Raw genomic sequence first — 16,261 nt, 5'->3', positions numbered from 1 at the left:
GTCTCGTCAGCAGCAGGCATGAAGGTAAAATCTTGGCAATTTTTGAATATCAGCGACATGATACACAACATGAGAGCCACTAACTTTGAAAAACAACCCACATTAGCCTTCCTGCTAAGGTCTTCTTTATATCTAACCCACAAACATGAGCACATGTCTTGTCCTTCGCCTCAGCTTTTTGAATGAACACCAAACCAACAGTCATCAGTGAAAAGTGCACTGCCCTGATGTCAGTTATCAAGCTAGATAACTAACTAATAAGCTTGTTAGCTGCAGCATACAGCAACTTAAACACATGTAAATGTCACTTTCATCTATTGGGACACTGGTGATGTCCATAGTGTCCATTAGTGCTGTGCAGGTAGTTGTAGAGTGGGTTTATCAGAGCTTGTTGGCTGGAAACAGATTCCTGCTGCTGCGGTAAAAAGAATTAATGAGAGCAGTGGGACTGAGCCATGCAATGGTTTTGCCATAAATCCAGAACAATTAGCTAAAACATGCTGAAAAGTGTCATGGCTCAGGGTAAACATAGTATTCTGATCCATTGTAAATCTTGATTACTTGACTTTTAATATAACTGGTTGTGTCTGTTTTTTTCAAGTGCTTTAAAACATAAAACAAAACACAGTTACATATATTTTAGAACTTTATAAAATACATTTGAAATCCTCACAAAGCATATTTGAATATCCCTTAGTCCTTCCTCACAGTGTCCTGTTTCTGGGCAATCTAAACATGCCACATTCAGCACACAGATAGCCACCCACAGCACCAGCAGACCGTTCTTTCATGTCCACACATTATGATCGCACCACTAATGAGATGGGCATCAGCAGTAGCAGAAGTCGTTTCCTCCCACTCCTTCTTCTCCACCCATCGCCTCGTACTTCCGCCAGGTTGTAAACTGATTTATGGGCTCTAATTGCCCCGGGGACAGCAGCATCAGGCTGGTTAGCCATTGACTTCCATTTCCCACAAAGCCAACTGTCCATAGCTTAACAGTGACAGCTAAATGGCAGCAGAGATGGACCCTCACTTGTTCTCTGAAGTGACAGAGAACAAGTTTGGTCACTGAGGTCAAAGCACACAAAATTGCTCAATATTCTCTCCATACAGACGTGTGAAGCTGATGAGTGTCAGGCTTTTAAGGATCCTGACCTCAAGGTCTCACTTGTTGTTCTTGCTTTGTCTGGTATTAAGCAAGAGAGATTATTTTTTTGGAATCTAAAAAATTTAGACTTCTTTGTTGCTGATTCATAGTGAAATTTAATAAGAGGTTTTGACTTGAATCCTCCATGTAGAAATTACTGTATCAGACAATTAAAGCTCCTCCTTAAACATGGCAATATTGCAAAAGCTTCAGGAAAGCAGATATGACGCTCAATATGAATTTATTCTTGCCATTTTTAGAGGCACAAGTGCCTTGTAGATAAACCTTTATTTTTGTTAAAGAGCACTTACTGAATTAGCACAAGCTGGCATTTGCTTAAGCACTATAGTTAATGTCGTGTTTTTTTCTCCCAGGGATGAAAAACCTTGCATCACATTTTTTGCCACTCAACAGCTGCTGGCTGCTTTGTAAAGTCAGCTTAATGTGCTCCCTTACAGAGTTGCCTAGTAAACTTTTCAAGAGCTCTGCGCTCTTCAACCTCGTACCCCAAGATGTGCTGAATCACTGCATACTAAGCGCTGTCATCATCATCAATCCGAACAATGTTCATTGGCAATGTTCTCTTTTTTCTTCCACTCATAAGGCAAAGCATTTGAACAGCTGTTAATGTTGCAGGCACCAAAAGACTTAATTAACAGACTGAGTAAAAGTGATGTTGATGATGAACCGTAATTAGTTATTTAACTAATTGATAATGTGTTGAATCTTCAATTCCCCCGGTATAAAAACTTGACACTTAAAATGTTCATATTACTGAAGTAACAAAAGGACAGTCAATATATCAAGCAAATGTTTTATAATTATTGCAGAATAGATATAGTTATTGATATAGAACAGTATAGATAATAGTTATACTGTTTTGTGTTATCCAAACAAAACACAGAGATAAACCAAACAGCGATTTGTATTATTTTTGTCTTTGATCAACATGAAAAAGATGTCTTTTTCGTGCCTTACAGGCTTATTGGGACATGTGATCAACTCTTAATGTATTAGATTTGAGTTAACATCAGATGACCTTCTCAGAATCAGCTCATTTTCCCAAAGGACGCCAAAAGTTTCTTGCAGAGCTGTTAATTATGTGTAAGAATGGTAGATTGGGAGATGAATGGGGAGTTCTCAGAGAGCCCAGCGTGGCAGATGAAAAGATGAAAGCCCAGGCGAGCTGAAGAAGCAGCTCTTTAACTCGATAACCCATGCCATCAGTCCCTCACAGACTCATTAGGAGAGGGTTTCTGAAGCTGGATGGCTGCTGTTTGGAGTTCTCTCCATGACTAATCCAGGACCTGGAGGGCAGCTCTGGAAGGCAGTAAAGAAGGAGGACTCACAGAGAGTGAAAAGACTGCCAATGATGTTGTGATCCTGTTTGCCCCCGTACAACCCACCACCCACCAAGATAAAAAACACACTGCCTGTGGGCTTATGGGTATCTGACTTGACATACTCTCCTCCTAAAGTGGAAACAGACAACTTTTCCCTCCTAGTGTTTCCAAGTGGTATTATTGTTGGCACAACTGTCGCAAAGACAACCACATCGCTTTCCGTTTTCCTCAGATTGTTTTCCACTGTTACTTTGGTTGTTCCACTGACCGCCATTTCTGCTTCTGGGAATAGTACATGCAAAGAACTTACATTGGTGACTGGTGATAGCTTCCGATAGCTTCCGAGGAAAACAAAAGTGATATTCTCTTTCCGTCTTGATTGTGCACTGGTTGTCGCACTTCCTCTTTGCCATAAGTTGAGCCTTTGTGTTCCCAGGAGATCGCACCCAGTGGCAGACAGAGTTACAAAGTGAAAGCGAGGCTTATAGCAAACCAGTCTAAACACCAATGCTGTCATTATTCTACAGCCATTAGATTGTGCAATCAACATTTACTTAAGAATGATAAGTTAGCGCAAAAATAATGTGTCCATTTCCACTTTAAAAAGTGTCCTGTGGCAAAAGAATGGATATTTCCTGCACCTACTATATAACTGACTGTTTATGTGGGCGACTTATTGTTTGCCAGTTTGCGTAACTCCAACAAGTTAAAGAAATATCTTAATTTTAAATCAGTATTTCTTGTCAAGTTATACTTATCTTTGTTAAGTAAGTTATTTCAACTGTATATTGGCTGCTTTATATCAAACAGGGCTTTCACTTCGGGGTCTTGATAACCCCGTCTGCATTTGTTTTGCAGGTACTTGCTGGTGATTGATTAGGAACTTGACACTTTACATTAGCCTCAAGCGAGTTCAAGTTTCACAGCACTGTGCCTGGTTCAAAAACTGAAGACACAATCCCAAAACTAAAATCTCATTGTATATAACTGGCACAACCTTATGTCGTATGTACACTGCAGGTGTAGCCAGGAAAAAGATAAATTCAGCAGCTCATTTGCTCCATCCACTTTTGTTTCATCTTAAATGTAGCCAAAATGTGAGATAGGTTAATTTGCTAATTTGCAACAATGTTTATCTGTTTACTGCTCAAATGTAAAGAACCATGACAGTGCAGCTGCACCACACTGGAGGATTACCTATGACCTGCAGCCTCTGCTATCATCATACATCATCATCCTGTTTAACCACCAACCTTGTCTATCAAGCTTTGAGCAGGAAATTAAGTTATTTGTCTAAAAATATTTGGCAAATAGTGAAGCTAATCAGCATAGTCAGAAAATGACTAAAAATACTAAATATCATAAAAATGCTAAAATGCACTGTCGTGGGGCTTTAAAATCCTGTCAAGCTCCATTAGGTAATTTCAACGAGGCATCATTGTCAACCTAAAAATTAAGCATTAAGCATTTTTTAGTTAGTAGTGTCATGTACACTGTCAGTTTATAGGTGCATCCAACCAAGGTAGGATTTGCAAGACCGGTATATTAGACCGCATTTGAACTCGGTATAAACATAAACTGTCAACAGAGTGTATATTTCTGACATTTTATTATGAATTTGCATTAAATGTTGCACAAACATGTTTGACAAAAAGCCTCCAAAATGATCTGTACACACTCACTTCATTGCACACTGCCAGTGCTTCTCAAGCCTCAGCTTTTTGTGAGCTGAAAAGAGCAGCTTGACCTTTACATGGCTTTCCTACTATGTTGCTTTGTTAATGCGGTGACAGTTGTCCACCCTCTCTCTCTTGTGAGTGATTTGAGTAGTAATTCTGCAACAATAAGATTAAGAAACAGCTTTACAGAGGAACCATGGGAGAGTCATGAAACATGCTGTAGTGCTGCATATTGCACTTCGTCACCAGCTGCTGCTTTATGTATGAGTATTTGTTTGCCAACATGCCAGTGTAGGTTAGAAGCCTTACGTTAATCTTCCTTCCCCATACATACTCGAAGAGCTTTGATGTGAATGCCAAAGACACCCCGTTCACAGACTATAAAGAGCATACTACTTGGAATATGTGTTCATGCCTGTCACTATGAGTGCATCTGCCTGACGATGAGCCTGAGCACAGGCAAATAATATTGTGTTGCCCATGAAGTGCAGCGCAAGTGGCTGTGATCGTATCCTGTCAGCTTGCCTTTAAATAGTGCCCCCTGAAGTGCGATAACATCCAATGTGATTTCTTCAACATGGTTTTATCAAAGTCATTATCAAGTAGCAGCCAAGTGACTCACTATGTAGGAAAACTATCCGTCAACTGGACCTACAACAATGGAGCCCTGAATGGAAGTATTCAGATCAGTAACTGCCACTGTACTTTTTGGCTTTCATACAAAAGTGAATTGTACTGAAATCAAAGTACTAAATTTACACAGGGCTCCCACGGTCATGGAAACCCTGGGAAAGTCATGGAGTTTCACAATCACATTTTCCAGGCCTGAAAAAGTCACAGAACTAGTAAAAATCATTGAAAGTTTTGAAAAGGATCATGGAAGTGTGTTGAGTGTAAACTAAATTAATGTAACATAGCAGTGATTTATTGAAATAAATAAATAACAATTGCATCTTTTCTTTAAAAAAGAGAATCTTCTCTTTGTAAAAAAAAAAATGTATGCACAGTAAATTGTTAGTCTGTAAAATAGATTAAATTCTTAATCCTTAAAGTAGCTAATGATGATAAATGAGAGATGACTGTACTGAAATACTTCAAATTTGTGCTGCACTTGAGTTTTCCACCTCTGATTTTAAGATGACCCCGACTTTAATTTCATTTTCGCTGACATACAAGTGAAATAACATTTTTTGGTCTTTTGTATATAGAATAAGGCTGAGTTACTACACTGAGGCAGATGCTTCATTGGAGACCCAGTGAATATGCTGTAGCTCATTTCTGTCTTTCCTCTCTGAACAGAACTGACATGTTTGCTGAAACACTTGCTGAGCTCCTTTCACTTTGATAACCTAGTTGCTTCTGTCTGTAGATCAACAGTGTATCAAACCAAACGGCCCCATTTCATGAATGCATATCTGTTATGTATTTAATTTGGCATTCATATTAGCATTGATGCATAACAAAAAACTGCACCCACGGCATGAAAATAATCATTTCTAATTTGCTGGGTGTAACTGCTGTTTAGAAAATGAATCCAGGTAAACAGTTTCACTGCATGAAATATGGTTATATCTTTATCAAAACATTGTTAGAGAGTGAACATTTTCCACTAAATGTGTAAATACATCCAAATGCTTTTATTCTTCACACTCTCATTTCTGCAGGCAGGTCATTCGTATTCCAAAGAAATGGTGACAAAAGACAAAATGTTAAAGGTTTAGACTGTTAAAATCACTTTTAATTGCTTCATGATTCATCTGGTAACTTTGAAAATGCTTCATTATCTCACCCATTGCTCAACATGAACTTCGCCAACACTCTGACTCCAGTGCAGAAAGTGGGTGTTTTCCTGCTCGCTAGTATTTGGAGTTCCTGTGTGAATCAGCCCGTGTTGCCTCATTAGTAATCCGTTCACCTCTTCACAAACTTTTGGCCTGGATGAAAAGCAGCCTTTTGCTGTCATTGTTACATCTCTGATCCCTGTGTTTATAGGCTGGTGGAAACTAGCACTCTTCAGCTCTGACGCTGGCACCGCACTGCCTGGTGCTGCCAAGTCAAAGGGATTGCGGCTTTTTTCATAGCATTCGCATGACAGATGGGGCCCTCACTGGCGTGTGGGGTCAGTCAGAATTCATGTCTTTTTTTTTGCTGTCATTTTATGCAGAGGCACATACACTTTGTGTGTGTCCCAACTGACAAACACACATATCTAAAGTAATCTTTTACTTGGCCTTTATCATTATTTTAGAGTGCTACGCAACAACGCAGCAAAATACTTTTGAGTGCCCTCTGGTTCTCTCACTAACTTCCAAGAGATATCAAGTTAATCACTGACCATATGAACCTGATATTAAAATATTTGCATATCATCTTGCTTGCAAATAATGCTGTTATTTTTTCAGCCTAGACTCTGTTACTTCAAGTTGTTGTGATGAGAACAACAATTTTTGAATTGAGTTCAGTGTTGAGCAAGAGTGCTGCAGCCAGCAGCAGCAAAACGGGCTGCAGTGTAACCACTTGGGGCATGTTTGCTCTTTCGTCCACTAAAAGTGCTTGTTTTTGCCACTGACTGAGCTCATTGTTTCAAGTGTCTGACAACTTACAGAAAGGTTGTCTATAATTGGGCTGTAACTCATAAGTTTTATTGTAATTCAATATTAAATTGATTATTTGGACAATGACACAATATTTGCTGATATCACAGTCTGCCACAATATGATTTCAATTTGATTTACGTCAGGGGACTGTGATTGATGTAAGATGATATCAGTAAATATCCTCACTGTCTTTTTCTTGGCTGCTTACCGTTATCTGCCTGGCCGAAGGCCATTTGCACTGTTGAATGTTGAGGAAGGACATGTGCTCGTACAGAAATGTTGACAAAGACATGCAGTGGGAATTTCAAAATAAAGGCAAATCTTAAAGGTGAGATATGTATCGATGTTTTCACTTTGCATCGGTAAGATTAGATTATTGATGAATGAATTGACATATCGATCCAGATCTAAGTATTTTTACACCCCTATACAAAAAACACAAATTTCATTCAAAGTTGACAGTAACAAAATAAAACTCACAAAATTAGCTTTGGTTCATCTCTCTACTGTTTCAGCTCAGTAATCAGCTCCTCTGGTGCGGTTGAAACAACTCCTTAACTCACCCAGTTAGATTTGAAAATATACTGACTCTACACACACTAAAATTATTGTTAATTTACATGGAGTCTGGTGGGTTTGGCGATAGCAATTTTAGGGCTGTTTCTAGATAAACAATAAGCGTCTTACTCTTTAACAAAGAAAAGCTATCTCTGAAGGGGATACTTTCCATAATGTTGTTGAAAACATACAATAATAGTTTGAGCCTGTCAGTGGCAAAAAAATAACTTTTAGTGGATGAAAATAGACTATGCACAAATGCCCTGAGTGGTTACATCACTATCTTTTTAACCGCTTCCGGCTGCTGCGGTCTCACTGAGCATTGTAGTCACTTAGACTCAAAAATACTGGAAAACGTAAATACATTGAAAAATACCAAAGATACCCTCAAAAGGATTTCTTCTTGACATTTTGTATCTGATTTTGTATCTGGTGCAAATATTGTATTTTGCACCATGATCCCAGCTAGATTTAAGAGCTCTTTATTGCTCAAAGTGGTTTTAGTGTTAAAGTGGAGTGAGGAAGTGAGCGCTATTTTTTGTGTCATTAGAGCTTCCTGCATCTTCCCCTCGGGTGTACGGCTCAGTATAAGTTTATACTGAGCCCAGTTTATCTAAAAAGCCGTGATAAACTTTATCAAGAGTTTGATTGAATTGGGTTGAAAATATGTTGACGGGTAAATCAATCTAATATTAAATCAGGGGTCTGAAATAAAGGTAATCTAATTTAATAAATGGGTCTGATAATGAAGGTTTTTTTGACCTTGGCTTATCTTTGAGCACAGACAGATACGCCAGCTATTACAGCAATAGTATGCAAATAGATTGTGATCATTATCTGGGATGCTCTCTGAACTCAATTAGCAAGTATGATCTGCTGATAACTTTTCATTAGCATATATGCTAGGTGTCTGCGGTGCACATCATCCGTCAGAGCTCAAGTCTGTGCACCACGGCTGTGAGAAGTTAGCTGATTAAAAAAAAATTAACAAGCAACAAGAGTATGAAAAACCTCTGTTGTCTGTGCTGAAATTTAAATGTACAGCACACCCATCAATCAGCAGTAATGGGGCGATTTTTCTGACACTGACAGTTTGATGGAGCATATTTATCATAATGATGCCGTATGTATACAGTATCAGAATGACTGTGATGTGTAGGAGCCTCTATGCTGCGCCTGCACTGCCTAATTAAAAAGTTAAAGGATCTCCAAGTTATGTTTTTGTCTCCTTAAGCAGAAAATGGGGAACCCTGTGATTTCTGAAGATGATTAGAGCTACCTTGATTTCCCTGCTGAACTTTAGATGAAAAAAAGAAAAAAATAGAAAGCATTAAGAGGGCAGGCTGTTTTCAGGAATTACACATTTCCAGGGTGTCCGCGGAAATGCTTGATGTCTTAGCTGAAGGCATAAAGCAAACACTAAATCCGCTGGATAAGTCTTTGATTACATTTATAGCAGCAGCTTAAATTTCCCAGTCATTAGCATTTAGCTTGTAGTTGCAATGGAGTTATAAAGAACTGGTTTGTCTTTGTCTCTCCCTCTGCATCTGCATCTTATTTTCCCTCTGCAGCATAATGACCAGCCATCACAGATGTTGCAAAGTAGCCAAGCATCTTCCCCCTGGCATTTGGCTTTGTTAATAATGCAAGCTCTAAAGAGCAGCGGCACCACAGACTGTTTTACACGCAGTTATGCAAACAGCCCTGATTCACACTCATATCGCTGCGTCTGTGCAAAGAAGATTCCCTGAAATCAATATGGCAATTAATTAAAGACTCTACAGTAATTACATCTTTTTTATGAGTTATTCCTCTTGGACTAACTCAAATACAGACAAAGTAGAGCTTTTGTTAGTATATCACATTTATTTAAGGAGCACAATTTTTAAATTTCATACTTTTTAGCGCCACATTAAAAAGATATATTCCAAAGTTCAAGAAATTATCTGTGAGTGCCTTTAATCTTGTTTGAAATGGCCTTTTTGGAGTGTCTTAGTCTTAGTCAGAGCCCACTGTGAGGGAGAGTATTTTCTATTTTCATCCGCCTCATTAAGTTTTTCACTTTAATTAATGGCAGGATGTGCTCACAGAGGAACTGTCCTGTCTGTTCGTTAAAGCCCATTATATGTCTGAGCTCAGGCAGACTGCTGGCTTCAAATAGGCTTTTAGGTAATAGAGTTTACATTGTCATGTGAACTGCAGTATGAGAGAGAGGAACTCGTGTAACATGTATATGATAAAACATCTCAGTTACTGCAGATCAGTCATGTAGAGAGCATAGGAGATTTCATCCACCAGCATCATCAACCAATTGTAGTGGAACCGTGAAAGAGTGCTGCTACTAGAAAGAGAGATCTGGCAGAAATGGTTGATTACAGCTGCATTTTGCCTGTTGAGTCATATTTAGCCAGAAGCTGTGAAGGGTATTGATCTCGCTCTTTTCCTCACTGTGTGACCCAGCAGTGGGAAATGTGTGCTACCTTGATAATGTCTGTAGAATTGGAGTGCGATTGGTGAGTACAAATGAGTTCAGTTGGACCCATCTCACCCTTCACTTCTAAATTAGCCTCTTTCAATGTCGACAAATTAAAGGGATACGCAGTCAGTTTTTTAACCAGCTTAGTGTCATAACAGTGTGTGTAGTAAATAAGCAATGTTAAACTTTCTTCTGTCCTACCAGCCCAAATCTCCCTGCTCATCTCAGCTCAAATCCACCGGGCAACATGTTCTGCACTGGCTGGAGGGCTGAGACTCGAATTACAGATTGTACTTCTACATTTTCATATTCCTGCCACCACAGACACAAAGAAAATAGAAATTGTATGAGATAAAGCAGCCTCTCTCTCTTGCTCAGCCTTTGACTTAACTTTGGAACAAGGTTGTGCTCATCAAATCTATACCAAGATTCTGTTATTTAATTGCCTGTTTCTCACCAAAAATGTCCACTGTTTGACAGGAATACGAGAATTTGTGACCATATTATGGGTGCCAAAAAATAAAAAAAGAAATCAGATGGTTAAACTAAGTTGTGCTGATCAATATGAGCCAAGATTCTGTCACTGTTTTGCCTATTTCTGCACAAAAATGTCCTCAAACATATTTTAGTGCACTGTTTGGCTGTAATAGGAGAATTTGTGGAAAGGAAGTGGGTGCCTAATAAAAGAGATTGAACAGTAAAACTGTTTTACTGTAATTTGAGATTGTTTGTTATCAGCCAGCTGCCATATTGTTTCCTATGGGCAAGCTTGCATTGCATGAATCACCAGTGGTAGCATTATTTTCATTTGGTGCGGTGCGGTGCGTTCTGATAAATTTCGGTTTTCTACCTCGTGAGCAAGAGCAAACCCTGTAGCCCTTTCTCTCTGTTTTCTCTACTTTTATGAAAAGGCCATCTCTCCATCAGTGGAATACTTTTACTTTACTTTTTAGCTGAAGCTGAATGAAGACCACAGCCTAAGCCTTTGATTACCGATGATTCATTACCATTTCTGAGTACTGCTTAGATTTTGTATAATGCAGATTAAGGTTTTATAGGTCAGTAGTTGTCCCTTTGGCCATACACATAGGGCCCATCCTTTTTTTTCATTGATTTTTCTATGAAAATTACTTTTTTTTAATGAGATTGGGTTACTTTTCTGTCCTGATGCTCCTTAAAGTTATGCATCCTGCTGTAGGCAGACTTGCAAACTTATTTTCACATGGATTTTTGTTTGTTGATTTTTTTAAAATCAAGTGTATTGTATTCTCTATTTCATTTTATTGTTTATCTCACAGAGCCAGAGCACAATACTTGTTTTCTCTTCAGATATACAGTAGCTAAAAGCAATTTAGATTGGTGGTCCCACAGCAGAGACTGTCTGAGATACGGTAAAAACAGACAGTTGCTGTTAACCAAAAGCAGTGGGCTTCAAAACAAACACAATACCGTTAATGCCAATTATTAATACAAAAAATACCATTAAAAAATTCATAACATCCTCAGGGTGTAGCATAATAAAACCATACAATTTAAGCAAATAAAACATTAAGTAATAGAGAATTTCCACTAAGTATTTATGCACTTTTTGAGACTGACCAATGTAACTAACCTCAGTAACTCCTGTACTGAGTTTCCCCTTTTCAGTAGTTGTTGTTAAAGTATCTTTTATTTTTTTAATGGAAGAAGCTGTATGTGACATTCAGAGCATGTCCATGACTTAGAGGTTGTCTGCACACGGCTATCAACATGAAGGAGGTTGAGTTGGTGGCTAGCAGCTAACAGTGCTAACAGCGTGAACAATGCTAACAATGGGAAAAGTACTGACAGAGCTAACAGTGTTTACCTGAGAGGGAACCACTGTTTTGCCACAATGGGCTGGGACTGAGTTGTTTGTGGCAACAGCCAAATGAACGCAGTGCAGAGCCACGGCGATTACCTAGCCAGTGGGATACACACACAGGACCATCTACCGCCAAAACAAACACAGAAGCACACACAGGTAGCGATAACTTCCTTCTCTGCTTGGGACACATTTTCTCCACTATAGCTTTACTAGGGCTTTATGTTCTCTTGGAACCTTACAGTGCAGAACGTCTCTTCCTCTGAGCTGCTGCATCGCATCCGCTGCAGGCTCTATCAAACAATAGCATGACTGAGGGGCCATAACTGATGATTCAAATCTTTGACTATCAGGGGGCAGCCCTAAACTTTACATAGCAAATAGTGGTTGCTTAAACATTAATGTTCTGAATTGTACATACAGAACCTTTAAAAACTGATCATAATGAGCCCCACATCTTGAGCAGTAATGTCTCTCAGCCCACAGGTGCAAAAACAAAAAATAGGAACACATTCTAGCATTAGTCCAGTGTTAAGCGTATCAACTATATTGACATGTTCACAGCTGCAGAAAATTGAGTGAGGTGTGTGGAGGGGGAGCCTGTGCTCGTGCAGACAGGATGGTGGTAATAGGCTGTCTGAGTGCTTAGGAGACGGGAGGGGGGGGGGGGGTCCCCCACTCTGAGGCCAGAAAGCCAAAGAAATGCTCTTCTAATGGCTTGTCCAAAGGTGTTCAATGACAGTTAACCTTTCCAGCTAATGATTAAGGTGACTCTTAATATGTATCACACATCGGCCCCGGATAGCATTTAGTCAGCAATGGAGATAAATGTGGGACATTAATATTGTATAGCTTTAAAATACCCTCGATCCCGCAGCATTGCCGTCTCAACAGTGATGGTTATTCCTGTTCAAGGTCAGTTAGACAAGGTGGTGAGGGAAACCCCAGCCTAGTCTCTATGCCAATGAAATTCAAACCTTTCCGTGAGCTGGGTGACTTACTGCGACGCAGCTGAAACATAAAGTAAGAGAGGTGATATGTGAGGAATTCCCACAGTGAGGCCCAGTTTGAGTAAGGGCTTACCTTTGGTCACAGCGAACAGGGGGAAGGATCTCTTGGCGCTGGCTGTGCAGCAGATGTCTGCTCACCTGCCAGTGCCAGTTACACGAGTGTTACATCTTCATGCTGCTTTAATGCTCGCTCATGAAACCCCTGATGCAATCCACTTTAGTGGCATAACAATTGTCCTTGTTTCACCTTGCCAATTTTTTTATCACACATTTTAACGTACCTTTGTGTGCTGCCTAAGGCAATCATTTGTTGTAGTTTGTTTACTGATTTGCGAGGAAAGTGCTCACACCAACTGAAGTAGCAACTGAAATTAATAAACCATAAAAACCTGGAGTGTTCCTTAAATAAAGTAACCCAGGTTATTGAAAATGCTGTGCTGGACATTTTTTTCCCCTATTCTCATGATAAGGTTATTTTTTTCTATTTTTCTCCGTGGGTAATTCTTAGAGATTAGTACACACATTGTTGTATGGCTGGTTCCGTAAGGGAATGAAGTTAAATAGCGAATGGGCCTCTGACTCTGTAAGTAGCAATCATAATTCCCCTCTAAAAGCTTCATGCCACTTAAGTTATTAACATTTAATTCTGCAACATCAGAGTGGATTAACCCATCAGACAGTGTTCTCATTAAGATCTACTCATTGCATCTTTTTTTCGGGAGTGCCTCGAGCCCCTTCTGTACCTCAGTCTGCCAAAGAGCGAGATTGAACCTGTGTTTCACCTCTGTTCTCTGAGTGCATATTTTTCACAAGGGCAAACACTCTCTTCTTGTCTGGCTGCAGCTTTAAAACTACTGTTCAGTCTACCGATTAATGAGTTCATTTTGGGCGATTCTAAAGTATAGGATGTAAATCCAGTGCCAATATTTAGGTCTTGTGCAGTTAGTAATGCCATTTATTTAATAAAAGATAGAACTTTTGACAACAAACACCGTGGTTCTCAAAGAAAATCAATCATCTTTCCCCACCTTTCCCACCCCTACCCCCAGCCATGCCAAGGAAAAACGTTTCTATGATTGTGTGTATTTTTGTTTGGAGCCCAGTGTTCCTCATATATAAAGTCAAAATGGACACATTGTTTTGTTTTTTTGTTTTTGTGTTGTTAATTTAAAAAAAAAGAAAATAAGTATTCTATTTTGTCTTTGTTATCTATTTGCCATGGTATTAAAAGAGGTACCAAGTAATTTTTTGAAATTATAATTATTTTTTATATTGAAGTTTAAAATTCTGGTGTTGTAACAACATTACATTGTATATTCCTTGTAGCATTTTCTGTAACTGATTTATTCAAACATGGCACATTATTGAGCCTTTATGCTGTATGTTGTTATGTGACAATTTGTTGTGAGTTCAAGCGTCGGTGCACATTGGTTTGCCGTGGGTGTGAATATGACTATCGAGGAGCTACTTGATCACTGAGCACTGTGGTTTCAATAGGGGCTGCACAGAGTTTGTCTGAAAGCGACCTTTAAGTCCATGTAATTAGAAACTATAGAATGTGAAGACCTTTATTTTAAGGTAGAAAAAAAATCAGTGTGAAGACTAGATCTAAACTCTATCCTCTTATCTTTCCAGAGTGTTCCTGCGGGCCATTAATCAGTATGCAGCAGTGTTGAACAAGAAATTTCTGGATCAAACCAACTTTGAGCTACAGGTAAGAGCTCTTTTTTTTCTTTTAACAACCTTGATAGCAGCGCCCCCACCCTCCCAAAGGCGGAGGTTTTTTTAGTCCTATTAACAGCAGCTTTGGATCATCACTTCACTGCAGTCTCACACTGAGACTGTTTTTAATGTTCTGGATGTAGCATTGTTGGAGTTTCTGAATAGAGAAAGAGATAGAAAAAGATCACTGAAGGCAGTAGACATAAAAATTGTGGAGCAGGAACATCAATTACTGTGTAATGGCCAGCAATTTGATGTGCATTTCAGAATATTTTAACCTGCTCCCCCGAGAATAGAACAGCTTTTTTTCTGCTTGCTTTTTTAAATGTCTGACATATGGAAGAAAGTTAATGTTGTCAACAGCTAAAATGCTGAGCTTTTAAAGCCTTCATGGAGTGATATTTTTAACAGGGTTTCAGTGTGACTTATAGCTCTTGCAGTTCTCTTTATGTTGAATGAATTCAGTGTTGGAATTTCTTTACTTAAAACTAAAGCTCAATTGTATAAAGATAATTTAACTGGATAGAATTACACAGACATTTTTACTGCTGTAGCTTAAACTGTCATGTAGTTTAGGTTATGGGTATTCTCATGAGAAAGTGTGTGCTCTTTTTGCATTGGAAACTCATCATGAGGAGACGTATTTTGTATACATTAATGGTAGGAGTGGGAATCTGGAGGCACCTCAAGATCTGATTCTTAATCAAAGCTCTACAATGTGATTATAACATGATAATCAATGCATCTCGATGCTTCCTAATTGTATCCATCTACAGATGCTCATGCCCTGCCATCCTTTTTTGATGCTTGTTTTTTTAAAACCTGACCAACCTGGCCTTTTATTAGAGGTAATCTGCCCTGCCCGATCCGTGAACATCCTTCCATTTTCATCCACTTATTCTGGGCTGGGTCGCAGGCTGAGCAAAGTACTACAGATGTCCCTCTCCTTAGCAACACTTTCCAGCTCCTCCTGGGGAATTTTAATGTGTTACCAGGCCAGATGAAATGTATGATCTCTCCTGTGTGTTCTGGGTCTGCCTCTGTGCTTCCTACCTGTTTGAAGTGCCTGCAACACCTCTAACAGGAAGCACTCAGAATTGCTTCCAGCCCTCATCTATGGTCATGAGCTTTGGGTAGTGACTGAAAGAATGAGAACACGGATACAATTGGCCTTAATGAGATTCCACCAAAGGGTACCGGGGTCAGCTTTAGAGATAGAGTGAGGAGCTCAGACATCCGGAGGGAGCTCATAATAGATCTGCTGCTCCTTCACGTCAAAGGGGGCCAGTTGAGGTGCTTCAGGCATCTGATCAGGATGTAAACATTTATGTAAATAAATCACCTGAACCTGAACCCGAACCTCAAGCACACAAACCAGAGCTGCAAGTTTCTGGTAATGACCATTGCTAAGGACAGACTAGCTGCTGGAATTATTGTATGTCATTTCCAGTAAATGTCACAATATAAAATGTGTTTTCTGTTTAAAAAGCACAAATGTGAAAGACGGCAAGTACTCATCCATGTTTTAAGTGGTTATGTCTTGAGTGTGAACTCGAGTGCACAGCTGATTGGTAGAGTGGTTCGTTTACTTGAGGAAACATAAGTGCATATTTAACGGGTTCAGTGTGGACAGAGAGCCCCTCGCTTGCTTTTAGGGCACAGTGTTAGGCCTGCATATTTTCTGTGGGAATTATTTTTACTGGACATTATAACCAGAGAGATTTTAATGTCACTTCAACATATTATCCTGGTCAAAAACGTGGAAACCTTGAGTAATGCAGCACTGATGATAAAGCCGGTTGCTGTGTGAGAGAGACAAAGAGAACAAGGGAGGTAGAGAAGGTGAAAGGTGGACTATTATACATGGTTTCTATACGTTTTTA

General features: G+C 39.3%; 1 protein-coding gene across 3 annotated transcripts in view; it reads left to right on the top strand.

The window, feature by feature from the left end:
* The window catches only part of dock1 (dedicator of cytokinesis 1), a 243,383-nt gene that overhangs the window by 168,937 nt on the left and 58,185 nt on the right, over positions 1–16,261 (top strand). For all 3 annotated transcript variants that reach the window (XM_042508036.1, XM_042508037.1, XM_042508035.1), the window contains one exon: positions 14,292–14,370. In XM_042508036.1, the coding sequence (XP_042363970.1) occupies positions 14,292–14,370 (79 nt within the window). The remainder of the gene's footprint in view (positions 1–14,291; positions 14,371–16,261) is intronic.

The sequence above is a fragment of the Plectropomus leopardus genome, chromosome 19 (assembly GCF_008729295.1).
Source record: "Plectropomus leopardus isolate mb chromosome 19, YSFRI_Pleo_2.0, whole genome shotgun sequence".
Lineage (NCBI taxonomy): Eukaryota > Metazoa > Chordata > Actinopteri > Perciformes > Serranidae > Plectropomus > Plectropomus leopardus.
Note: the sequence above shows the minus strand (reverse complement) of the source record. Positions and strands in the feature narration are given on the sequence as shown.